The sequence below is a fragment of the Ailuropoda melanoleuca genome, chromosome 15, assembly GCF_002007445.2.
Source record: "Ailuropoda melanoleuca isolate Jingjing chromosome 15, ASM200744v2, whole genome shotgun sequence".
NCBI classification, from domain to species: Eukaryota; Metazoa; Chordata; class Mammalia; order Carnivora; family Ursidae; genus Ailuropoda; species Ailuropoda melanoleuca.
The window spans coordinates 80,823,176-80,849,318 of NC_048232.1; the positions used below are offsets into that span (position 1 = coordinate 80,823,176).

Sequence of the window (26,143 nt, forward strand, 5' to 3'; positions counted from 1 at the left end):
GGGGGGGGATATGAAAATGGTAACAATAGGAACAATAGTAGCTCTCCTTCCTTGACCGGTAACTCTACAGGTCAGGCAGTGAATGTTATGGCTCATCACAGACAATGCAAATGAGGCCCAGGCAAGAAAGTGGCTTGTCCAAGGTCACTCTGATAGTGAAAGACAAAGCTGGGATTTGGATTCGGGTGTGTCTGACTTGCAAATACACGCTGGGCTGTACAGGTGACAGCATGGCGGATGGCTCCCTTGGCCCCATTGCCCCTCTTCCCTAGCTGACTACCTAATCCACCCCAGAAACTTCCCCAGGAACCCAGTGCTGTCCCCTTCCCCCAACAAGGTAGGTCTGAGCCCCTGCCAGGAGTCTGGCCTGTGGGGACTCTCCCTGGAGTGGCCCAGGAGGAGAGCGCCTGCCCTTATGGTGGGGGCAGTCCAGTTCAAGGGACAAGGACCCCCTTCCTATGCTGGCTGTAGCCATGCATCCCCCAAATGTGCCGGGGGTACAGCCATCACCATATCCTGGGAGACCTCACAGGCTAACAGACGCCAATATGGAAGATGGACCAGGTACAGAGGAGAGGCCCGCTCTGAAGGAGGACCTCCAGGAGGAGGCGACATTTCAAAGCAGCCATCAAGGATATTTTGCCCTGTGGTGACCCACTGATGAAGGTGAGCGAGGTCCACGAATGTGGGAAAAACGAAGACACGCTCAGAGACCCATGCTGGTCAGCAGAGGCCAGGTGTGAGTCAATGTAAGAGCTGCACAGGATGGACAGGGAAAAGAATGAGTGAATTCGTGGAAGGGCAGGTGGGTGGATAGATGGGTGTGGGTGTGGGTGTTGCATGGGCAGAACGGCTGGGCCGATATAAAGGTATATAAATGGATCGGGGTGGAGGGATGCACGGGTGAGTAGGTGGGCAGATGGGTGGAAGGGTAGATGAATGAATGGACAGGGGTTTAGGCTGTGGGTCAACTGAGAGTGGGTAAGTGGTTAGGAGTGGATGGGTGTAGGTAGTAGGTCAACGGATGGGTAAGTAGGTGGGTCAATGGATGGAGGGGGAGTAGATGGATAGATAGGAGTGTGGGTAGAAAGTAGGAGGATGGAATGGTAGTTGCATCTAGAGGTGAATGGACCACTGGCCACTCAGGAGAGAGAGTACTGGGAGATCAATCAACGGACCCGAAGCCCAGCCAGACTTTGGGATGGAAAGGGTCCCTGCTATGCTTCTTAGGGAGAGGCTGGGATGAGGGCTGATAGATGCAGCCAAGCCAACTCACTCCGCTCAGGGATCCCGCTCCAAACCTCACTGGAGCCGGGTGGGCAGCCACTGGCATTCTTGAGTCCTCAAGGGGGACGTGCCCCTCTCTAGCTGCGCCCCTGCTCTAGCTCCGTAGAGGGCTCCCTGCCCAGAAACTGCCCCCTTCCCATAAACCCTAAGCCTCAGCCCACCCAGTCTGCAGGGGTGAGTTGAGGGGGCGGCTGAGCTCTGTGATTAGGCCTAAGTGCCCTGGTTCCCCCAGGAGAGAGGAGGAACTAGGGGCTCCTGAATGTAGGCAGCCAGTGTCTCCCCCCCTCACCCACCCCAGCAGCTCCCAGTCCCTAGCTGGGAGGCATTTGTTCTGCACTCTACAGCTCCCCAGGGTTAACCCCTGCACTCCTGGACACAGACGGCCCCTCCACAGGGAAAGGAAAGGGACCGCGAGAAACTGGTGGAGGAAAAAAGCACAGGAAATGGGAACTGCCCATCCCTGCATCCTTCACAAGGGTGCCAAGACACCTCCATTCCACCCGTTTTTCAGAGGGAAAAACTGAGTTGGATCCTTAAATCAGGAGTGGAGCAAGGAACAGGAACACAGCCTACGTGGACAGGTACCTCTATCTGGACAGACTTTGAATGAAGGGAGAGAGCTGCTCTTAGCCTCAGTTTACCTATCTGTAAAATGGGGCAAAGAATTCCTGACTCACAGACTGCCTCGCCAGGAGCTCATGGAGACAAGGTGCCTGGCACATGGTAGGAAGGTTCTCAGCCACTGGTTCCCTGCCCCCAGCCCGGAGCTGGAGAGAATGGAGGGAGTGTGTGGCAGGCTGTAACCATCCCCATTAAGACTGCTTTTTCAGCGATCCCTGGGGCTGGCAACAAATAGCAAATATCCACCCTGGTATTATACCCATTTTATAGGCAAGAACCTTGAGGCTCAGGGGAGCCAAGTGCCTTGGCCCCAGTCACATGATGCCTGGGAAGCCGATGGGCCAAGTTTTAGGTTCAGGGCCTTTGACACGGCACAAAATTGCTTCCTTTGCCCGCTTATCTGCAGATCCTTTGGCTAGAGTGACAAATAATTTATTGTCTAGCCAGGTCACCTTTGAGAGTGAAAGGAAGTGCTATTAATAATTACGCTGGGGGGCGCCTGGCTAGGTCAGTCGGTGGAGCGCGCAACTCCTGATCTCAAGGTTGTAAGTTTGAGCCCCACGTTCGCTGGGTAGAGAGATCCTTAAAAATAACATCTGAGGGGTGCCTGGGTGGCTCAGTCATTAAGCGTCTGCCTTCGGCTCAAGGCGTGATCCTGGCGTTCTGGGATCGACCCCCACATCAGGCTTCTATGCTGGGAGCCTGCTTCTTCCTCTCCCACTCCCCCTGCCTGCGTTCCCTCTCTCGCTGGCTGAATCTCTCTGTCAAATAAATAAATAAAAACCTTAAAAATATAAATAACATCTGAGGGGTGCCTGGGTGGCTCAGTTGGTTAAGTGTCCAACTCTTGATTTCAGCTCAGGTCACGGGATCAGGATCCTGGGATCAGGCCCCGTGTCAGGCTCCACGCTCAGCATGGAGTCGGCTTGAGATTCTCTCTAGCCCTCTGCCCCCTCCCCACTCTCTCTCTCTCTCTCTCAAATAAATAAATAAATAAATAAATAAATAAATCTTTAAAAAATTTTTTAATAAAACCATTAAAAAAAATAAAATAAAATGATTATGCTGGGACCATCCTGGGCAAACAGGGAAGTCTGGCCATCCGGCCAAAGCAGGAGTCTTTGGGCAAATCACTGTACATCTCTGCAAAGCCGACGTGACAGCAGGATTGTCCCTATGGGGCTCTCATGAGGATTGAGGATGATGGCTGTGCCTGTAAGAGGCTGTAGGGCCTGGTATGCATTTGATGCTCAATAAATGCTGGTTATTACTACTGCTGTTAATGATAATAGCTACTAGTCCCTGCCTCCATCACTGTCCTTCCAGCCCATTCTTGGCTCAGAGTAAGAACTTCCAAACACACATCTGACTCACTCCGCCTGCTGGCTCCCCATCCCTGCCTGGGAGAGGCTGGACACCCAGCCCAAGGGTAAGCCCCCAAGACCTGGCCCAGTTCCCTCCCAGCCCTTGACTGCGCCCCCACCCCTATCCCTGCCTCTAAGGGGCAGTCTCCCTTCTTCCTCCTCCGTGCTCTTCAGCACCCCTGAGACTGTCCCGGGTTCTCCCCAGGACAAAGCACCTCCCAGCCCGACCCCGAGGAAAGGGCTCTGACTGACGGGAGTCTCAGTCCTACTGCTGTGAGGCTTGACCAAGTGCCGGAAGTCTTTGTGCCTCAGTTTCCCCATCTGTCCCTCTGTCCAGCTGGGGAAATAACCCCCTTCTTGGTGGCCAGCATGAGGATTCAGGGAACCAATGCAGGAGGCTGAGCACGGTATGAACAGCAAAACCTCGTCTCCTCCACCTGGGTGTAAACAGGGCCCTCCTCCCCAGCCCGGACCATGCTCAGATGATTTCCTCCAGCCACACCTCCCATGGTTCCTCCCATAGATCCTTACCTCCAAATCTTTGCTTGTGCTGTCTCCCGCCGGGTGTGTGTGTGTGTGTGTGTGTGTGTGTGTGTGTGTGTGCGCGCACGCGCGCGCGCACTTCCACCGCATTCCCCCTGCCTACGTGTCCTTTACAACTTAAGACAGATATCACCTTCTCTGGGAAAACTTGCTGGGCCTGGAGGCTGTTAGGAGTCTCTGTGCAAAGACAGCCCCCAGGACTGTCTGCCTGTCCCCAGGGAGCTCATAGCCCAGGAGAGTATCAGAGGTGAGCCAAAACAAAAAACAGGAGGCAGGGAGCTGAACTCTATCTCTGCTTCTTCAGGATGACCCAGGGTCCTGTGCAGGACGGTTCCCTGCCCCTTCCGGGTGGGGTTGGGGGTGCTCAATGAAGCTTTCTAAACCCATCCATCTGAGGTGTGGTCTCGTACCTGTTCAGCAAGCCTCCTAGGTGCTGACAGAGCAGAGAACACCTAATAACATAACCTCCGATGCCTACTATTATCCCATTTTACAGATGGGAAACTGAGGCCCAGAAAGGATAAGTGGTGGCTAGGGCAGGAGAGGAAACCAGGCGGTTGGGTTCTAGGGCCCCCATCCTTGCCCACCACAGCACACACCATTCTGCAAGTTACCTGCTGTGGTCTGCGCCCCAGTCTGGCTCAAGTCTGCGTCCCAGCCCCTCTGAGGCCTACACTGCATTGAAAGGAATCGGGGATTGGGAGAAAGGCAGTAGGCATCCCAACTTGTAGAACTCTGGGTCTATGCGGGTCTTTCCGGCATTCAAGGCCCCGAGACCAGAAGGGAGCGGCCGGGGAGCCCAGCAGCCAGCGTCCTCAGGTCTAGGAACCCTCAGGCCCCCCGCGGGGAGCCGGTGGGGGAAGGGGGCTGCCGACGACCCGCTTCGCCCCGCCGGGGCACCCGCACGTTCCCCGGGTCCCCCCCGCGCTGCCCGAATCGGCGGGCCAGAGCCCGGCCGGGCGCCCCCGCGGCCCCCCTCCGGCTCTCGCGGCCACTCGGGGGCAGCCCGACCGATGCCCCGGAGGGAGCGAAGGTAACAGCGCCAGCCGGGTGGGCGTGGACGCCGGCGGGGGGACCCGGCACCCTCCTAGGCGCCCGGGGCCTGGGGCTGGGCGGGGGGGGAGGCCAGCCTGCCGAAGGCGCCCCCGGTGCCAACTGGAAGGCCCAGCCGCAGGCCGCAGCAGCGGCGCGGGGTCCCTCCAAGTTTGGGGGTTGTTTTGTACTGTCCCCGGCGAGCGGAGGGGCGCAGAGACTTGGGACGGATGAGCGGTAAAGCGGGCTGCGGGAGGAGGGGGCGAGCAGAGGGCCGTCTACGCTCCTTCCTGCCCTGGGAAAGGAAGCGAAGGAACGGGGAGGGGGCGATGTGCCGGAATGTCGGGCCCCTTGGCGAGGCCGGCGAGGAGAGCGGGAAGTGGGGGGCGGGAGGGACCGCTGGGGAGATGGACCAGGCACCCTGCCCCCTCCCCAACCGCCGCATTCCAGGCCGAGCGGCGGATGAGGTCATCCCGTCCGGTTCCCCTCGGGCCACGGCAGCCGGCTGTCCCCTTCCCCCGCAGAGCGACCCTCCCCACTCTAACCCCCTGCCTCCCAGAGGGAATGTTTTATGGCCCAAGTCTTTCTGGGACTTCCAATCCCGACTGGCCTCGAGATTGTTCTGCCCTTGCTTCAAGCAGGCAAGACCGCGAAGTCAGAAGCCCATTTTCTAGACCGGGAAACCGAGGCCTAGAGAGGCGGAGGGACCAGCCGGAGGGCGCGCCAAACGCGTTGCGGGGACTGGAACCCAGGACTAGGGGACACTTGGTCCGTGGCCACCCCCCTCTCCTTGTGGAGGGCTTCGGCCCTAACTGGGAGTGGTGGACCCAGAAGCGTCTCTCCCACTGTTTCCTCTCTTACTCCCCTATGACCCCTGCTGCTCCCTCCTAACCCCTCAGAGTCCAGCAGCAGGGTCCCCGCTGCGGCTCCAGACAACTTGCTGCCCTTTTCTGGTCTCAGTGTGCCAGTCTTTCCACCTTGGGGCGGGAGGCAGGGGTCTTCAAGGGATAGGGGAGGCCCCAGGGAGTAAATCTTTTATTCTAGGGCCAGAGCAGCCCTGACCCAGGCAGGGCCACGCTGTCCAGCAGTGCTGGTGGTGTTACCCAGCTGGACACTGGTGGGGAAGGGGCTGTGTGCATGTGCGTGGCCTCCCGGGTGACAGGTGGTGCGCTGGCAGGTACGAGGGTGACCCCCAGGTGAGCGCCTGGGTGCAGCAGCCCCGCCTCTGCCCTCCCCCAGTGTCAGACACCCCCTGCCTCCGCGTCACCGCGGTGCCTCCACAGCGGCCCCTGTCGGCCGCTCTGGAAGCATGGTCCCTGCCTTCCGCCTCAAACCTTGTCCTTGCGGTCATTACCACCATTGAGTAACCTCTTCCCAAGTGCCCCGGCCTCACTGTCCTCTGTAGGCCAAATATGAGGACCGCTAGGACCTTGAGGCTGCTCGGTGACCACTCTTGCCCAGGTCACCGGCCCTGAATCCACACAGCTGAGTCTCCCGCCTCCCAGGCCTGCCCTTCTGAAGCTCAGCCCCTTAGGGCATTGCCTCCTCCAGCAACTCTTCCCGGTCCCCTGTGGTCCTACCCCTACCCTGGCATTTACTAGCGATGGTGACAGAACCCCAGGGAGGCTCCTGGCCATGCCACTTTTTTTGCTCTGTGACTTGGGGCAAGTCAATCCCTTTTCTGCGCCTAATTTTGTTCACCTGTAAAATGGGTGTCGTGAGCGTTAACAGGTAGTAATCCTGGGCTGGTGAGGGGAGGTAAGCCTTGCACCAGGACACCTGGAGCCCTTCTTCCTCCAGGGCCAGGTGGGGCACACCTGATCGCCAGCAGTAATACCCTGCAGTAAGCAGCTGCCACCAAGGGGGCCCCGAATGAGAGATGTTAGTGCTAGCATGTGGGATTTGAACTGGGGCTGCCCTGCTCCAGAAACGGGGGCTCTTAGAACTCCTCTGGGAAAGAACCAGCTTTTGAAGCTGTTCTTGTTTTCCACGTGGGAAAATAGGTCCCCAAGAGCAGTGTCCTGCGCTTGGACCCACAACCTCTCTATTGGCAAGATCTCTCTGTTGCAGTGTGCAAGGCACAGGGGTAAGGAGAGACCTTTCGGAGGTGCCCAGAGGCATCTGGGAGACAGGAGCCTCACAAGATTGCGGCAGAAGCTGGTCTCACAAGTCAAAGTGGCCGTGGGGATTCGGCGGGGGCCGGAGTCCCTTTTGCTGAGAGAAGAGTGGCCACTTCGAGGTGGGGACTGGGAGAGAGGTGGGTGTAGCCGCAAGGCAGACACAGGGACCCCTCACATGACATCTCAGGGTGACCCCCCTCCCCAGTTCCTTTCCCCGCTCAGAGAGTCACCCTCATTCTGCAGAGCTAGGAAACCTGGCCCCTGCCATGTACCTGCCAGGTGACCTTGGCCAAGTCCCTTCCCTCTAAACCTTAGCTCGCCCTGTTAAAAATGGGCTAACCCCTCAGCTTTGCGGGGCTGTTGGAGTCAGATGACGTCATGTACTGGTTGGCCAACTGCAGAGTGCTCCGCAACTTCAGCAAACATTCCACGAGGACTTGGTGCCGGGGGTGCCAGGGAAAGGGATGATTCAGACACCCCCCCCCAGGGGGAGGAGTTAGGGTTGGGGGAGGATCAGATGGTGGGAAGGGAAGAGAATGTAGTCAGAGAACAAAGCAAGCTTTGTTTTATTGCTTGCTTTGTTTTTATCTTGTTATTTAACCTATTTTGAATTTCAAATAACATTCAATGGGCAGTATTGACATTTTTCCGCTTGGAGGTGGCAGTGAAATGTAAAAAAAAAAAAAAAAAAAAAAGTGGAGGCACAGATCTAGGTGTTCTTGTTAAGGATTATTACCAGCTTTTATCAGCCGACGTCCCAGGCCGGTGGAGGTAGGTGACTTGCTCAAGGTCATGCGGTGAAGCTTTTCCCCACCCACCTGCCTACCCTCACTTGGAAGGTGGCGAGGGACGATCCTTCGGCAGGAAGGTCATGGTAGCGATCTCCTGTGATTGAACCCCTATTGATTTGGCACTTGCCACGTGCAGAGTCCAAGCTAGCTGCCAGGAGGGAGGAAGACAGGCTCATCTAGACAACGGCCCCATCATCACGGTGTGTTGCCAATCCAGAGAAACAAGACTGGGCTCCAGGAGCCAAAGGCAGTGTGAGTCAGAGGCTCTGAGTTCAAGTCTCGACTAGCTCTCTTGATGTGACCTTGAGCAAACTTGGACCCTCTCTGGGCCATAGGAAAACCGGAGGTCAGACCATAGGCTCATCGGCGTCCTCCAGACTGCACTTTCCATGATACTAGAAGGGATGGGGTCGGACCAGGAGAAGCTCAGAAAAGGATGGGGCAAGGGAGGAGGCAGGAAGATCAGAAGGCTGGGGGGTGGGCAAGGACTAGCTTTTGGCACCAACTGAGCTCTTTCCAAAGCTTGTTCCCTGACAACAAGGCTCCTACCTCAATTTGAAAAACTATAGTAAAAGTTCTTTCCTGCGGGCCTTCTCAGAGCCTTGAATCTGCTCAAGCATGCAGTACACAGCTGGGAAAAGCCACTTTGACCACAGGATCCTTCTTCCAGGAAGCACCTTGAAGGCGGAGGGCTCTGAGGAACCTCTGTGCAGGCTGTTTACATAGCAGTTACCAAAGCCCGGGGCAGGGCACCTCCTCCCTCCTGGCCTCTCTGAGTGGAGGACAATTTAACCCACAGAGAAGGGAGGTGATTTGCTCAACCTGGCAGCAGAAGAGAATGTAGCTTGGGGCTCAAGGGCTCTGGGTCTGCGGTGGGGGGGCACTCTGCCTCACCATTTTGACTGTGTAGCCTGAACCAAGTCACTTCTTTGTGCCTCCATTTCTCCGAAATAATGCCTCACTCAGGGCTGTCGTGTGGGTTACATGAAGGACGGAGGTAATTTATCAACACTCAGGTGCTTCACGGCTGATCTCGGCATAAGGACCATTCGCGCTTCTTACTGCCACACGTCTCCAGTGTACGGCTGGATGGATCGTTCTGTGCCCCCTCCCAGCAGCCCCCGCGCAGAGAGGCAACCACAATTCCGACTTTATCGCAGTCGTTTCCTTTGCCAGCTCTTAAATATCGGGTGCCTGGAATGACACAGCGTGTCCTCCTTGTGCGCCTACTCAGCGTTTGGTCGGTGGCCCCCATCTCTGTCAGTGGGTGTAGTCACCTGTTCTCTTTAGCTGTGATTTGGACCCAGGATCCCCCGGGCCCACCGTCATTGTCTTTCTTTCTTTCAGGTCTCTACCCCTGGGCAGAGAGGGGCTGTCCGCAGTTGAGGCACAACTCGTACCTTCCCTGTTCTTGGACAGAACACCTACAGCTGTTTCCGCGGGGCTGGGAGCCAGGCCCCAGGGAGAGAACCAGCCATGGGCCTTCCACAGCCTCAGCGTTGGGGGCCGACACCTTAGGAGAGCCAGGGGGGCAGCCTCCGTCCATCCCCTTGCACGGGGAAGGAAGGAGCTGAGAAGTGGACCCTGAGCCCAGGCCCCAGTGGGGGGCATGGCCCAGCAGCTGTGAAGAGCCAGAGCTGATGCCGGGCCCCCAGGGGACCAGAGGAGCCCCTGCCATGAGCTTGGGCAAGCTCTCGCCCGTGGGCTGGATGTCCAGCTCACAGGGGAAGAGGCAGCTGACGGCAGACATGATCAGCCCCCCACTCGGGGACTTCCGCCACACCATGCACGTGGGCCGTGGCGGGGATGTCTTCGGCGACACGTCCTTTCTCAGCAACCACGGTGGCAGCTCGGGGAGCACTCACCGCTCACCCCGCAGCTTCCTGGCCAAGAAGCTACAGCTGGTGCGGAGGGTAGGGGCGCCGCCCCGGCGGATGGCTTCCCCACCCGCACCCACCCCTGCTCCACCCGCGGTCTCCCCAATCATCAAGAACGCCATCTCCCTGCCCCAGCTCAACCAGGCCACCTATGACAGCCTCGTGGTGGGCAAATTCACCTTTGACCGCAGCCCTGCCAGCTCCACGGACGGCCGCTCCAGTTATGGTGAGGGCCCGGGATCACTGCTGAGTTTTTAGGTGCTGAGGTCCAAGAGGGTTCAATGAGTCAGCCAGGCCTCCAAGTGAAAGCTTTTCCCCACATTCGTTTGATCTCCCCATGGAGGTCAGGCCCAAACTCCAGACTGTGGAGGGGGTGGGGGTCAAGGGGTACAAGACAGCTCACTCCCCAAAACACGCTGAGGTTTAGAGGTGAGGAGCTGGGGTTTGAGTCTAACCTGCCTCTAACTTGCCTCCCTGTGTCTGGGCCCCTGACTGAGCCAGCCCATCCCCCTGCGTGCACACCCCATCCCCTTCCACTGAAGCACCCCCCTTAGGTCAGAATGACAGAGTGGAGAGACTGGGAGGCTGGGCTCTGGTTTAAAATCCTGGTTCTTCGTGATTTCCAGCAAACCGACTGACCTCTGTAAGGTTACGTCCTGGCCTGTATAATGGGTCCATAGGGTCATTGCTGAGACTCAGAGATGTGATCCATGTATCACGCGTGGCCCAGAGTTGCTCGCAGTAGGTGACACAGGAGCTGTTGCTGTGTTACTGTTACTTGAACAGAAGTTCCTGTAACTTGCCCAGTTTGGAAGAACCACGCAGAGGGACAGAAGCCGGAGGCCCATCCTGCTGTGGTGGGGAGTGGCAGGTGCCACCTTGGCTCCGGTGGCACAGCTCACCTGGGAACCTGGGCCCCTGCTGCCACCTGGTGGCCATTCCCTGCCCTGTGGCTTTGCCCCACTGCCAGGGACTTCCTCCATTACCCTGGCTGGGCTGCGTTGTTGGCAGCGCTGCTCAGATGTCCACTGGGGGCTGTCCTCCGTAAGCACATGGGGCCTTGGGCGTGGCCGTCCTGGAGCGAGAGGGTGGGCCAGAGGTCCTTTGCAGGGCATCTGCCTGTCCTTTGAGTCTGTGATTTCTGTGCCGTCAGACCCAGGCTGCTGGTTCCAGCCCTGTGCCCACAAACCAGCCCACGCACTGTGGGTTCACTGGCAACCCTTGGCCCCTGTCATGGAAGGGTACCAGGGACCATGACCATAAGTTGGGACTGAATATCAGGAGGGTTGAGCTCCAGGCTTGGCTCCACCCCTTGAGATTCTGTGACCCCGAGCAAGCCTTTCCCCTTGTCCCACACCGAGTCTTTCTTACTTCTGCAAAATGGCAGTGAGGACTGTGGCCATTTTCCACTTCTAGGCTTGATAGGAAGATCCTAGGAGATACTCCAGGGTTCACTGTATTGGAAAGAGGGAAGAAACTGAGGCCAGATGGGAGAGTGAGGTGCTAAAGGGCACATCACAAGCTGGGGTTGGTCCTGGCTCTCCCCTCCCCAATTCCTGGTTAGGAACCCCGGCTATGACCCTGCTCCCCATTTTTCTTCCAGGTGTGGACTCTGGGTTCTGCACTATCTCCCGCCTGCCTCGCCAGGAAAAGCCTCGTGACCGAGACCATGATAGTACCTTCCCCTCCGAGTCCGAGCTTCGCCGCTCTGACTCCCTCCTGTCCTTGCACCTGGACCTCGACCTTGGGCCATCTCTCCTCAGTGAGCTGCTGGGGGTCATGAGCCTTTCAGAAGCCTCTGCAGCTGAGACCCCAGCCCCTGCCACAAGCCCCCCAGGCCCTGCCACAAGCCCCCCGGCCCCTGCTGCCAGTTCCCCGGCCCCCGCCACAAGTCCCCCAGCCGGTGCTGCCAGTCCCCCAGCCCCTGCTGCAAGACCCCCAACCTCTGCCCCAAGCCCCCAACCCCGTGGACACTGCCCCAATGGGGTAACTGCTGGGTTGGGCCCAGTGGCTGAGGTGAGGGCCAGCCCAGTAGAAGAGAATCCCCGTGCACCTGCTGACATGGCCCCTGGCAGGCCCTGGGGAGCAGGCTGGGGGGACAGACAGGGCAGCTGCCATTACACTGAGCTAGATGGCTTGCGGGAGCTAGGGGGGGTGCTTCCCCAGGCTCGGGCTTCTTGGGAGAGCCTGGATGAAGAGTGGGGGGCACCCCAGGCAGGCAGCAGGGCCCCCGTGCCCAGCACAGTGCAAGCAAACACCTTCGAGTTTGCTGATCCTGAGGACGACGATGAAGTCAAGGTGTGAGTGGCTGGCCTTGGGCTCAGGACCCCGCCGGGGCTCAGGGCATGGCCCAGAAGCAGCCTAGGTGCAGAGCCGGCACCTGATCACTAGGTCCTGCCCATGATCGATGGGAGAAGCCAGTTGCCCCCCAGCCCCTCCACGCCTCTGCAGGACAGACACGGGAGGGAGGCCAGAGGAGACCGAGCTTGCTCTGGGTCCTGCCCCCCAACCCCCCTGCCACTCTGGACCCACGGCCATTCCTTAGGCCCACCCCCACCCCTGTGCCACCCCCACTGGTTGGAGGGCCCAGCCCCACAGTGCAGCCTTTGTGCTGGAAAACTGTCCTTCCTTGGGGGGGAGAAGGGGGAAGTGGGGTGCATACCACACAGGGCCTTTGTCTCCTCTCCCAAAGGGATCACCTGCCCCAGCTCATCGTAGAGCTGCCCCCAGCAGGGTCCCTGCTGCATCCCCAAGAGCCCGAGCCCTTGCTAAGGCTGCTTCCCCGACATTCCACCCTAACCCCTGACTTAACCCAGAAGTCTCAGAGAAAAGTCAGGTGTGACCTCACAGGGGAGGAATCCCACCTTCCTGTGCACCCCAGACCTGCTTCTGGGTCCTGATTAAAAAGGCTTTTTGATAAAAGGTGTCCAGCAAGATGCTTTGGGACCTGGGAGAACAGGGTCAGCTCCACCTGCTTAAACAGCCTCCCATGGTGTTTGGAAAACCAAAGAATCGAGCCCCCCCCCCCACCCCCGGGCCTTAAGCCCCACACCCCCAGGGCCCCCGTGAGGGGAGGGGCCGAGGCAGGGGGTAATGAGTAACCAGGCTGGAATGAATGTTCCAGCGATAAAGAGGCCCAGGTGGGAGCCTTATCTACAGTTCTGGAACAGCCCCTGGCCCAGGTGCCTGGAACCAGTGCCCGCCCCCTAATCCCACAGCGCAGCTGGGCGCTTGCTCTGGTGACGGTCGCGGACAAGTAGGCAGTGGTGGGTTCCTGGAGGTGTTTGGGGGCACGTCCCAACCCCACCTCGCAGTCCTGTGACCTCGTGCCTCCGTTTCCTTTTCTGCATCATGAGGATGCTGGGGGCATGACAGTGTATGGAAAACACCAGCCACAGAAAGACTGGATGAAGGCGGGTTCTTTTTGTTTGTCCCTAGCCTTAGGGGATCCCAGGGGCGGGAACTGCTGCGGGCCGCTGGTCCTGTGTGACCCGGGAGAGAAGCCCTGGAGCGGGCATCCACACCCATGGCCTTCACTCTCGGGTGAGGTCCTTCACTCCCCATCAATCTTGAAGGAAGAGACCTTCAGCCCGCCCTGCACGTTCAGGTAGCTGATGTGGCTGTGGCCCAGCCTGTTGGGAAAGGTCAGCTGGCGCCCGTCTGGCAGCTTCACTTCGAATTCGTCCTTCCCAAAGGTCACGGAGATCTGTGGGGGGAGGGAGGATGTCGGGGAGGCAGGAGGCCCCGGGAATGGGTCGGGGGGGGGGGCTCACGGTGGCTCAGGCGGTGCCAACAGGTGTCTAGGCCAGGGGGCCCTACCCTCTGGGCTCTCCCGCCCACGCCCTCCTCGGGGCCTTACCCCTTTGACCTCACCTTGACCTCTGACCCGTTGCTCCTGCCCCCAGCGGCCTTCCCGGGAGTTGCAGACGATGACGGAGTCCCGGAAGCGTGGGTTGAAATGCAGGTTTAGCTTCTCTGACCCCTGGCCCAGATTAATCACAAATCTGCCGGGAAAGGGGTAACAAGTCAGGATTGGGGGGCCAGCCCTGGGGAAAACTGCTTGGGTTGACAACAGGCCGAAAGAATCATGAAAGAAAGGTGTTGACTGAGGCCTGTGCCTTAAGACGAGGGAAGTGACAACCTGGTCAGACCTAGCACGGGAGTGCCCCGTTTCCATTTGGCACCTGGACCAAGGCCCTCGACAGGAGGGTCACTGAGAGGGACAATCTCAGGAATCGGGGGTACCTATCCTGGGGAGGGAGAATTGCTGTCCTTAGGTATCTGGCGGCCTGCTGAGTTTGGCCATGAACAGTTAAGGTGGTGAGCTCCCTGTCATGACAGGTATTCAGTCAGGGGTTGTGTGACTTCTTGACAGGATCACTGCAGCCTGAGTTAGACCGTCAAGGCCCCTGAGAGTAGGACACTCGGAGTCATGAAGAGGGTGCCTTCCGTGGGAGGTCTCAGACGGGAGGGATCACAGATGTCTGTAAACTGGAGGAACCCAAGTAGGAGAAAGGGGTGACTTTGCTCTTGGCTCCTCCCGCCTACATCAGCCTGCCCCTCCGCAGGCAACAGTTGATGGAGATCAGTCTAAAGGGTAGGATGTAAATGAGACCCCTCCTCTTGGCGCCCCCTGGTGGTTGTTTCCGGTGTAACGTGTGTGAAAGGCTGGCCTCTGCCCATTTATTTAGCTGGGTAAAGGGAGGGGCGTGGACTTTCATCAGAGACGCCTGATCCGCAGGGGGCTGGGCAGAGCTCCAGGGGCTTCTCCACCTGCCCCTTCGATGTCTTTGGGAGCCACGGAGTTAAGCATATAGCATGAGCTGTGAAATTCTCAGGGTCCCTAAACAGCTTCAGCAGCAAAGGCAGGCCCCTCACGGGAGGGGAGCCAGGGGGGGCGTGAGACGGTGTGAGAACGAGCAAGGATATAAAAAGGCCCCTTTGGCCTGAGGTCGCTCTCCTCTGTGTCTGTCTCACTGCCTGCCCCTACCTTCCACGCCTGTCCCAGGCCTGTGGACAGCTCCTCGGCCCCCTTCTGCCCCAACCCCCGCCTCAACCCTTGCTCACCCATCAGCGTCACTGGCAATCTTGCCCTTGATCTTCAGCGTTGTCCCCAGCTTCATGTCCATGTTGGTCATCTCAAATTTTCCCTGTGCCAACAGAGAAGCATTCTGTAACAAGCCCGTCACACGCGTGCCCAGACCCCTTCTGCTGGCGGTGTCCACTCACAAGCACCATCTCACGGGGCTGCAGGTCACACTCACCCTCTGCACACTCGAGGGCACTGAGCCCCCCCCCCATCATTAATATAAGAGATCTGGACTGGGTGGTCTCTGGAGAAGGAGGAGAGAGAGGGCAGGGATGGGATGACCAGAGAAGGGGACGGTGGGTCCGGAAGGTCTCTGGGCCACAGAGCTTCCCCCTGAGAGATGGAGGGCAGGGTCAGCGTCGTCCCTGCCATACTTGACTCCACCTGTGGCATTCACATCCTGCATCTTTTTTTTTTTAAGATTTTATTTATTCATTTGACAGAGATAGAGACAGCCAGCGAGAGAGGGAACACAGGCAGGGGGAGTGGGAGAGGAAGAAGCAGGCTCATAGCGGAGGAGCCTGATGCGGGGCTCGATCCCATAACGCCGGGATCACACCCTGAGCCGAAGGCAGACGCTTAACAACTGAGCCACCCAGATGCCCCCACATCCCGCGTCTTATCTGTACCTGCTTGAACGGTGTCTCCCAAAAAGTCATGGCCACCTGATACCCGTGGGTGTGACCTATCTGGAGACAGGGTCTTTGCAGATGTAACCAGGTTAAGATTTGTTTAGGGTGGGCCGATATGACTGGCATGCTTATAAGCAGAGGGAAAGGAGTCCCAGAGACACAGACCCACAGAGAAGGCACCATGAGGACAGAGGCAGAGATGGGAGCACGACAGCCACAGCCCAGGACCCTGAGACCGGCTGCGAGCACCGAAGCTGCAGGAGATAAGAAAGGCTCCTCCCAGGGCGCCTGGGTGGCACAGCGGTTAAGCGTCTGATCCCGGCGTTCTGGGATCGAGCCCCACATCAGGCTCCTTCGCTATGAGCCTGCTTCTTCCTCTCCCACTCCCCCTGCTTGTGTTCCCTCTCTCGCTGGCTGTCTCTATCTCTGTCAAATAAATAAATAAAATCTTTATAAAAAAAAAGAAAGAAAGAAAGAAAGAAAGGCTCCTCCCCCGGAGCCTTCAGAGGAGGCCTGGCTCTGCCGAGCCCCCGATTTCAGACTTCTCTCCTCTAAACCTCTGAGAGAATAAATGTGTTGCAGCAGCCACGGGAAACTGAGACCCCTTCTGATCCTCAGATGCCATCTGTGATTGGTTCCGCAAATGCGGTACACTGAGGCTCAGAGAGGTGCAGTGACTTATCTGAAGCCACACAGCCAGCTATGACAGACCCAGGTTTGGAATCAGAGAATCAGGGACCGCAAAGACGATCCACTCGAACTCCTGCACTTTACAGATTGTGACCTTGGCCGACTTCCTCCCTGACTTCCTCCCCGAGCCTCAGTTTCTTCATCTTTATAAAGCTCAGTAGAGGGGCGCCTGGGTGGCTCAGTGGGTTAAGCGGCTGCCTTTGGCTCAGGTCATGATCTCAGGGTCCTGGGATCGAGCCCCAGCGTCCAGGGAGCCTATTTCTCCCGCTGTCCCTCCCCCTGCTCATGCTCGGGCTCATGCTTGCTCTCTCAAATAAATACATAAAATCTTCTTTAAAAAAGCTCAGTAGGTGTTGGCAATTATTATTACTCGTAATATTATTATTATTAAGGACGAGAAACTGAGTCTAGAGAGGGGAAGAGGTAGGTCAGGGCTCCCGCAGCAGGGTGGTGGTAGAGAGAGCAGAGAACATTCATGCTAGAGGGCGGTGGAGGCTGTCTGTCCCACTCGGTCACTATACCAAGAGGGAAACCGAGGCCCAGAGAGGGGCAGTGATGTTTTTCTCCAGCCACCCCCAAGGCACCCCACTCAGGCAAAGATGTGGGGAGTGGAGGAGGTGAGCGGTGGGGAAGCCGGCATTCTCACCGACATGCTGGCAGCTCCCAGCCGTAGCTCTCGGTGGCTCCCGGAGGCCTAGGCTCAGGATCGCGCCTCACGGCCCAGTTTATATTCTAGAATATTACACATTAACTCCCTCGAGGCCATGAATGGGGACTTTGGCCCCTTCTGCCCGGGTGTCACTCGCCTGGCATCTCCCGGTACCCAGAACAAATGGGTGGGAGGAGGCTTCTCACCTGGGTGCACCCAGCCCAGCCCAGAGCATCCTCCCGACCTCCCTGCACCCAGCCTCCCATCCCCCGCCCAGCCCGGCCCCAGCAGGGTGTCAGAGCCAGCACAAATGCCATGTGAACCTGGCAAGCCACCCGAGGTCCTGAGGCCCGCTTCCTCATCCTCAAACAGAGAGACTTGCTCCGTAAGAAACCTCGAAGCTTCTCATTTTCTCTAATGTCAAGATTCGTTCCAAGAGCCTTTTGTTTTGTTTTCTCCCCTCGCCCCATGATTTTTCTGATCGTACGTGTAAGTGTTAAAGGCAATACGTGCTGGATTCAAGGAAAGCATCTAGAAGTGTCTATAACAAACTGTTAAAATCGGAGAAGGGAGGGAAAGGGCTAAGGGGGCGGTACTGGGGATTTAAATGATTCGATCTTCTGTGATTTACGTCACTGACCACAGGGTCACGCGGGCAGTTGGAGATACTAAGTATGAAAGAACTCAAACAGAGCAAGCACTCATAAGCCTCCCACCAGAAGGAAACCTGCTCATTCTCCTGGCACCTTTCCCTCCTCATGGTTTTCTGTGGCTTTATGTCCTCGACAGCCCTCTGTCTATGCAGCTGTCTATCCTGCTTCATTCAGTAACCATGAAAGCCCACAAATCTATATTCCACAACAGTAGTGTCATGGCAGTGAAATAGTCCCCCTTCAGTGACTGAGTTTATAGTGGATCAATTTCCTTCTGCTGAGCGCTTAACATTAATTCTAAATGTTTGCTATTAAAAATACTGCTGCATTAAATCTATTTGCATATAAACTTTGCATCCTGAAAACGTATTTAGGGTGGATTCCCAGAAGTGGGATTTTTCTAGAGCCCTGGTTGGGCGAGCCAGAGTGGTTTCTGCGAGAGCTGGCAGGGACCGCTCTGGAAGGGGTGCTGGGAGGCCAGCCCTGCGGTGAGCCCTCTGGGGCTGGGAGCTGACAGCTGGCTTGCTGCCCAGGGCTCACAGAGGACAACAACTCCAGGCCCTTGGCCACCCGGAGAGGAGGGTGATTTCCTCGTTTAAAGCCACAAAGGAGGGGCGCCTGGGTGGCACAGTGGTTAAGCTTCTGCCTTCGGCTCAGGGCGTGATCCCGGCGTTATGGGATCGAGCCCCACATCAGGCTCCTCCGCTATGAGCCTGCTGCTTCCTCTCCCACTCCCCCTGCTTGTGTTCCCTCTCTCGCTGGTTGTCTCTATCTCTGTCAAGTGAATAAAATCTTTAAAAAATTAAAAAAAAAAAATAAAGCCACAAAGGAAACCCATCCCTTCTCGGCCTTCCTCCTAGGGCCCGGGTAAAGCCCAAGCGAGATAAGGAGTTTTCAAGTGCTTTCTACACGGAAACCCTCTAATCAACAGAGACTGCACCTTGTAAAGGTGATATTTTTCTGATTATAGCAGTAATTCTAGCTCACTCTAGAAAGTTTCGATAAGCCCACAAAGTAGAAAGAACTTACAAGTTCACTGTTTTAGAAAAATCTTTAGAGATGGGAAGCCCATGTCCACATTCTGAATTGGACACTCTTCTGCGTGGATGTGTGACATCAGTGAAAGATTTTTTAAAACAAAGAAAGGAGGAAAGGAAGGGAAAAAGAAAGGCAGGGAGGAAAGAAAGAGAAAAAAATCTAAATCACCAACACCCTTATTTTCTTAATAACGCCTGACTTCTGGGGCGCCTGGGTGGCGTCTGCCTTGGGCTCAGGTCATGATCTCAGGATCCCAGGCTGGAACCCCCGTGTTGCTTCTCTGCCCAGTGGGGTGTCTGCTTCTCCCTCTCCCTCTGTGCTCTCTCTCTCACTCTCACTCTTTCTCAAGTAAATAAATAAATACAATAAAGCCTGCCTCCTGAGAGGGTACGCTACACTTTCCAAAGCACTTTATCCAGCCCTCATCACAGTAAACTCAACAAATGTTCAAGGTGGTCTTTATTGTGGTCCCATTTTTCAGATGGGGAAGGAAGGGTCCCATATAAGGAGTAAATAGCAGAGCTTGCCTTGTCTACCAATGCCTGGCTCGCTGCTCTCACTTAGCAAAGGGAAGAGTTTTTCTCCAGAAGGATGTCCTTTGTGTGACACACAGCCTCGGTCATGATACCCACTGATCCCTACCTCCTGGTGCTCACCCCCTCGTGTACTGACTCCCCTTGAGCGTGGCTGGACCCAGAGGCTTGAGTCTAACCAAGAGAATACTAGAATAGGGCAAAAGTGACGGGGTGTCACTTCCAAAATTAGGTTATGAAAGACTGATTACAAAAAGAAACATTAAAGGGGACAGCACCCCCCCCCTTGCTGTGCCCTAACTCTGGGGATAGCAAACAAGCCATGTTATGAACAGTCCTACAAACACAGACACGGCCCATGTACCAAGGAACCAATGTCTCCAGCCCACTGCCAGGGAAGACCTGAGGCTCGCCAGATGAGTGAACCTGGCCGTAGATGGATCCCCCCTGACCACACCTTGACCGCAGCCTCAGGAGAGACCCAGCAAAGTCCGGACTGGATTCCTGAGCACAGAAGCTGTGAGAAACCTGTTTCTGGTTTTATGTTTCTACATTCAGGTGAATTTGTTACACAGCAGGGGATAACAAGCACACTTGGCCAAGCAATTGCTACCAACAGCTCGACGGGAGAAATAACATCCACGAAGGCCTCCAACGAAGGAATCTTCAGTCCGGGTGTGTCCTCAGACATTCTATGATACTGGGCTTTTTAAAGATCCAGCTCCTGGTTTTGTGTCCTTAATTCCTTCCTTTATGTCCTATCAGCTCTTTCTCTTGGTGTTTCCTCTATTTTATTGCTCTTTTCCTCGCTTCTCAAGTTGAATGTTTAGTTCATTCATTTTTCATCTCATCTTTTTACTAACAAGGCATTTGAGGCTATAAATTTTCCTCACTGCCTCCTTGGCCACTTCTCAGAAGTTTTTTTTTTGTTTTGTTTTGTTTTTAAGATTTTATTTATTTATTTGAGAGAGAGAGGGAGAGAGGACGAGCAAAGGGGAGGAGCAGAGGGAGAGGGAGAAGCAGACCCCCCACCAAGCAGGGAGCCCAACGCAGAGCTCAACCCCAGGACCCTGAGATCATGACTTGAGCCGAAGGCAGACGCTTAAGTGACTGAGTCCCCCGGGTGGCCTGCTTCTCAGAAGTTTTAAAACGTTCTGCTCATATTCCCAGGGTTACCTTGAACCAAAGCCAGATGCTCAGAACATTGTTCTCCGCACTCCGTACACGCTTAATGCCTATTTGGGGACTGACTACGGAAGAGCAAAATCGCCATCCCCATCATTTGGGGAAGGGGTGGAAAATAAAATATCTTGAACACAGAGTTGGCTACGTTCATGACGCTACACAAATAGAAACCAACCACCATACAGCCACCCAAGGTCACATTCTGGGGGGGCTGCTCTAAGGGGCAACAGCGAGGAGTTGCCACAACAAAGCTGCCCACGCGTGCACCTCCAGGGTGCCAAGAAGGACATCACCGAGCTGGCCACACAATTCTGCGTCCTGTGACATAAGCACCTACGACTTCATTCAAAATGCAGGGGATTGACGGCGTCCATAGAAGAAAAGTATAAAATACTGTCAGGCCTTAAAGAGATCCAGCCTAAGCAGGGAGACAAGCTTGAGCACAGGAAACAACCAGAAAACAACTAATTACTCCCCGCCCCAGTGGAAGGCTGCAGAAAGTTCCAGACTCCTGGGGCGGAAGGGGTCCTCGATGTCATTTGGAGGGCAAAACACGGAGCTGGAATCTTGATTCTGCCACTTGCCAGCTATGTGACCTTGGGCCCAGTTACTTAACCTCTCAGATCCATCTCTTCTTCTGTAAAATGAGAACAAAAGTGTTAGAAGGATTAAGGGAGATAACGCCTGGAGTTTCGTTAATCATTAACGATATTATTTGTTAATAAGACTGGGAGCCCAGTGCCCCACCTGTGCTGGCTGTGAGGAGGGCAGCTCTCCCCACACACCAGGAAGCTGCGTGTGAACCCTGAGGCTCAACCCTCAAGCCTATAGGAATGCTCTTCTGGCAACTTCCCAGGGCCCCATGATGACTTTCGTGAGCCCAAGGTATTCCGCCTTTGTGGGCCTGTTCGCCTGCTTTTATATACACGCACACACACACACGCACGCACACACACGTGCACACACGCACGCACACACGTGCACACACGCACGCACACACATGCGCACATATCACTATATTTTACACTGCACTGAATGTCAATGTTATATATTAATACACCTGAATTAATATAAAACTAATATAACACTGTATGTTACCTATACTGAATTTTTTTAAAGATTTTATTTATTTATTCGACAGAGATAGAGACAGCCAGCGAGAGAGGGAACACAGCAGGGGGAGTGGGAGAGGAAGAAGCAGGCTCCCAGCAGAGGAGCCTGATGTGGGGCTCGATCCTGGAACGCCGGGATCACGCCCTGAGCCGAAGGCAGACGCTTAACCACTGTGCCACCCAGGCGCCCCTGAATTTTTTTTTAATGTTATCTATCAAGGCGCCTGGGTGGCTCAGTGGGTTGAGCGTCTGACTCTTGATTTCAGCTCAGGTCATGATCTCGGAGTCCTAGGGTTGAGCCTCGTGTGGAGTTCTGCGCTGAGCAGGGAGTGTGCTGGAGATTCTCTCTCCCTCACCTGCTCGTACATGCGCTCTCTCTCTCAAAAAAAAAATTTTTTTTAACATTATATATGAAACATTTTCTCAGGGATGGGCGAAATGGATAAAGGGGTCAAAAGGTATCAACTTTCAGTTATAAGATAAATAAGTCAGGGGAGGTAGAGCGGGGTGACCATGCTTAATTATATTCTTGAAATACTTGGAAATTGCTTACAGAATAGATCTTAGAAGTCCTCGTCACGAGAAAAAGGCAAGAAAAACAATTGGGCAACTCTGTGAGGCGATGGATGGCCGCTGGCTTTCCTGTGGTGGTCATTTCTCAACAGACACAAATATCAAATCCTGCTCATATATAACTGAAACGAATATAATGCGATATGTCAACTATGCCTCAATAAAAAACAAAACCCAAAACACCCCCACTTTTTTCTACCGGAAAGTTCATTTCCTTCCGATTTTATAAGAAATTAAAACCTTCCGATGAGCCTCTGAAGTGTGCTGTGCCCGGTGGAGGAGCCGGTCTGTGGCTTCTGGTGACTGTTGCCCACTGGCCTTCTGCTGTTGGGGGACTTTGCTCCCGAGGTCCCTGAGATGCCGGCCGAGCTCCTCTCCTGTCCCGCCCCTCCCGAAGAACAAACAGCCCAGCGCATCAGTGATATCCCCCCTGCTTCCCTTCCTGCTCGTCCCCCTCCCAACACCCTCCTTCAGATGGCCGGGGGGGGGGGGGGGGGGGGGGGGGGGCCCCCNGAGGGGGGGGGGGGGGCGCAGGGCAGGACCACGGAAGCACCTGGCTTTGGGCATCAAATGGGAAAATGTCAAGTCCTGGCTCTGCCACCTACGAGCTGAGGGGCCATGGCAAGTCTCTTCGAGCCTCTGTTTCTTCATCTGTGAAAGGGAGCCAAGAGCGCCTTCTTCACGGGGTGATTGTGAGACTATTGTTTTAATTTAATTTAAGAATGTAACTTATGTAGCATGTGGGGCACTTCAGAGACTCTAAAAGGATACATGAACAGAGACCTTCCTTTGGGAGAATTCCTAAATGGGTAACGGTTCCACCTGCGCGGAGGACCCCAGAGTCCAGGAGAGCGGACAGAGCGGAAGCTTGGGGGGATTTACAGCGGGCAGCACCGGCCGCACGGACTGCGGCTGGCGAGCACCCTCCTCCCCCTGCCGTCGGGAGGACAGCTCTCCCTGGGAAGAGAGCGTCCATTCTGCTAGAGCGAGGTGATCCTGGGCAGGAGCCTGGGGCGGGAGAGGAAAGATGCTGGTGACAGTCCGATGTACCATCTCAAGGTCGCCAGATGCTCACAGCAGCCCGTGAGGGGCCCCATCGCCCAGACAGAGCTGGGGCTCATAATCTATGCTCTCCGATCTCCATGGAGATCAAAGCCCTTCTAGCTCAGTCTTTCTTCAGGTGTGCTAGCCTCAGGCAAAGGGAGGCTTGGCTATAGCTGTGTGACCTTGGGCAAGTCACTCAACCTCTCTGGGTTTCAGTTTGTCCACCTGTAAAATGGGAACTGTCACACCTCCCGGGGTCACACCTCACAGGGTAGATGAATCTTAGGGGGGAATCTACGTGAAATGCTAAACCCAGGGCCGAGCCGTGGTCAGTGTTGAAAAAGCGTTTCCTTACTGTTGTTAAGCATTATCCATTGGGCCTGCTTGGATGTTAGGGCTGCCGGAGTAGCTGCCAGCCCTGCTTCTCCAGCTCCAACCAGCCGCCCATCTGTCCCTCAGGGAACTTCCACAGGGTTCTTGCCTCATCTGCCCCAGAGATCTTCCTTATTTAATCCGACCCCAGTTTCTGTGGCTCTACTCTGAGCCCCAGCTGCTGGCTGGACCTGGCCGCATGCCCAGCTGACATCCCTCCAGGACCACTGAGGTCCCCTGGAGCTCTTGGGTCATCCCACCTCACCTGGAATTTGGGAGGACCCTGAAGAAAGAAGGATTTTGGAGAAGTGGGAGGAGAGGATGGGCCACAGTCACTTAGCCTTCCCCCCCCATCCTCCAGTCTTTTTTTTTTTCTCTAAGATTGTATTTGTTTATTTACAGAGAGAGAGAGAGAGAGAGAGAGCATAAGTAGGGGGAGAGGCAGAGGGAGAAGCAGAATCCCGCTGAGCAGGGAGCCCAACGTGAGGCTCAATCCCAGGACCCTGGGATCATGACCTGAGCCCAAGGCAGACACCCAACAGACTGAGCCACCCAGGCGCCCCCCGACCCGTCCTCCGATCTTGCACTCTTACCCCACAACCTTTGGCCACCCCCTGGGTTCTTTATAAACTAAGTGACAACACCCCAGTCTCCTGCTCTCGACCCTCCGACCCTCCGGTGGCTTCTTCTGGAATTTCAAACGAAATCCTGAGTCCCCTCTTGGCGGACGAGACCTACTTGATCTGGTCATGTCCACCCTACGGCCTCATGTCACCCCCCATGTCTCCTGGCCTGGCTGACCCTTGAATTCACCAAGCTCATTCCAGCCTCGAGCCTTTGTCCTTGCTGCTCCCTCCACCTAAAACTCTTGGATGGAACTTCTCAAGTCCGTCTCCACCCAAAAGTGGGTGGGTGTTGAATTTAAGTTTAAAACAAAAAAAGGTGGGTGGGTGGATGGTGGATTGGTGGCTGGATGGTGGACTGGCAGTGGAAGCGCTCATCATGGAGGACAGAAGGGTGGATATTTGCAGGGGTTCCATCCTAGGGACGCATAGCCCCATTACTTCCCTCCCTGCCACCCAGCATATCACCCAGTCCCTTTGGACCAGGAAGGCTCCTTCTCAGGGTCACACGTCCCTATGCACGCACGGTGCTGGGAAGATTTACGAAGAGGCCATAATGTCCTGTGTTCTGTTTCATATAAGCAGCAAGAGGAACACGTCCATAGAGAACATCTCTCTAGAAATTAAGCAAGTAAATCAAACTGTTTCTGTTCTTTAGGTGGTCCTGCAGGGCTTTTCCTGGGGGAGGGGAGACCCCAGCCCTGAGCCCCGTTCCTCCTCCCAGGCCACTCAGTCTTCCTGTGGGCAATGGTACGCTTCGATGTCCTGGTCACAGCAGATGGAGCAGATCTGTGGGGGTCAGAAACAGCCTCTGGATTATAACCACCATGCTGGCATCCCTACCCTGCTCCCTCCCACTTCCTGGCAAACTCAAGGGCAGGATTCTATCTGCCTCGGGGCAGTTGGGCAGTCTTTGTGTCTGTAAGGGAAGGGGGATGGGAAGTTCCCCCACCAGGGGAAATTCACCCCTTCCCAAGGCCTCCGGTCCACCTTGAGCTCATGAGGCCACCAGAAAGACCTCCCCTCGAATTGAGCCAACATCCTTCACCATCTTGCACCCCAGAACTGGAGTAGATGCTGCAGGATTCCGGGGGCATGTGACATCTTTGGGTATCCATTTCAGAGACTGGCCCTCCCTTTTTCAAGTGGGGGTGTAACCTGGGCCCCATAATACTTCTACGAGTCAACTTCACAATTCAGAGAGCCACCGCCCAGAGCTGTAATGGGCCCTCATCCGACTCCCAGAGGCCCCTCAGGAGACCCCAACCATCGAGGATGGAGACCCCAAGTCCGGAAGAGCTGCCTGCCCTGAATGACATCATCCTCAAGTCCTGGCTCTGCCTCCTACTTATTGCGTGACCTTGGGCAAGCCTCGGTTCCCTCACCTGGAAAGTCATTCTACTTATTTTTTTTAAAGATTTTATTTTCTTTCTTCATTTGAAAGAGAGAGAGAAAGAGAACAGGGGGAGGGGCAGAGAGAGAGAGTCTCAAGCAGATTCCCCACTGAGCGTGGAGCGCCACGTGGGGCTCGATCTCACGACCTTGAGATCATGACCTGAGCCAAAATCAGGAGTAGGACACCTAACTGACTGAGCCCCCCAGGAGCCCCTGGAAAGGCATTTTGAAGATTTCTCCTTCACGGTATTGCCACAGGGCTATGAAAGAACACACGTGATGGGCTTCACATAGAGTCTGGCACGTAGTAGGAGCCCCGCTACCACTCTTCTGTCATCAAGAGCTAACAGCTGGTGTTACTGAGTGTTTCCCATGCTCTGGGCCATGGTGAGGCCCCTCACCTACATCATTAGATTTACTGTGAGGCACTCCGGGGCCTTCACAGAGCTGGCATTCAGTAGATAATCATTCTCTCGTCTGAACACAGGACAGCCCCCGCCCTCAGTCTCCCCAGCAGCAGCAAGCGGGGTTGGGAGCAATGACTTTCCAGCTTAAGGTCCAGGGGTCTCTCTGGGTGTTGGTCTCTCCCTCTGCCACTCCGCCCTGCCCTGGTCACTCACACTCAGTTATAGGTCCCAGGGGCCTGCTTGCAGGCTCATGTGCCCTTTTCCCCTGCAGAATTCTAGAAGCCCCCAGCTCCTCCTTCCCTGGTCTTCGTGCCCTAGGTCATCCTCAGACCCACCCCCAGGAGTTGATTTGCAAAGAGGCTAAGAGACCTCACCATCAGCTCACCAGGGTCCATTTCCCTGCAAGCATCAGACAACCGTGCAAGGTTTTGGGACACCTGGGTGGCTCAATTGGTTAAGCATCTGACTCTTGATCTCAGCTCAGGTCTTGATCTCAGGGTCGTGAGTTCAAGC

General features: G+C 55.7%; 2 protein-coding genes across 5 annotated transcripts; one reads left to right on the top strand and one right to left on the bottom strand.

Moving 5' to 3' along the window:
• The first annotated feature begins 5,266 nt into the window (after window positions 1-5,266).
• CDC42EP1 (CDC42 effector protein 1) lies at window positions 5,267-12,568 on the top strand. Of its 2 annotated transcripts, none has more exons than XM_034644103.1 (3): window positions 5,267-7,104; window positions 9,106-9,861; window positions 11,239-12,568. In XM_034644103.1, the coding sequence occupies exons 2-3, from the start codon at window positions 9,399-9,401 to the stop codon at window positions 11,937-11,939; spliced, it is 1,164 nt and encodes a 387-aa protein (XP_034499994.1). In that variant the 5' UTR covers window positions 5,267-7,104; window positions 9,106-9,398; the 3' UTR covers window positions 11,940-12,568. The 2 variants fall into 2 exon arrangements, with proteins under 2 accessions (XP_034499994.1, XP_034499995.1); XM_034644104.1 differs by having other exon boundaries at window positions 5,267-7,086.
• A 485-nt stretch (window positions 12,569-13,053) lies between these two features.
• On the bottom strand, window positions 13,054-16,757 carry LGALS2 (galectin 2). Of its 3 annotated transcripts, none has more exons than XM_034644105.1 (5): window positions 16,693-16,724; window positions 15,354-15,413; window positions 14,703-14,785; window positions 13,509-13,639; window positions 13,054-13,341 (listed from the first exon to the last, which is right to left on the bottom strand). In XM_034644105.1, the coding sequence occupies exons 1-5, from the start codon at window positions 16,696-16,698 to the stop codon at window positions 13,199-13,201; spliced, it is 423 nt and encodes a 140-aa protein (XP_034499996.1). In that variant the 5' UTR covers window positions 16,699-16,724; the 3' UTR covers window positions 13,054-13,198. The 3 variants fall into 3 exon arrangements, with proteins under 3 accessions (XP_034499996.1, XP_034499997.1, XP_019650056.1); XM_034644106.1 differs by having other exon boundaries at window positions 13,495-13,639; XM_019794497.2 differs by lacking the exon at window positions 15,354-15,413 and having other exon boundaries at window positions 16,693-16,757.
• Between the last annotated feature and the right edge of the window lie 9,386 nt (window positions 16,758-26,143).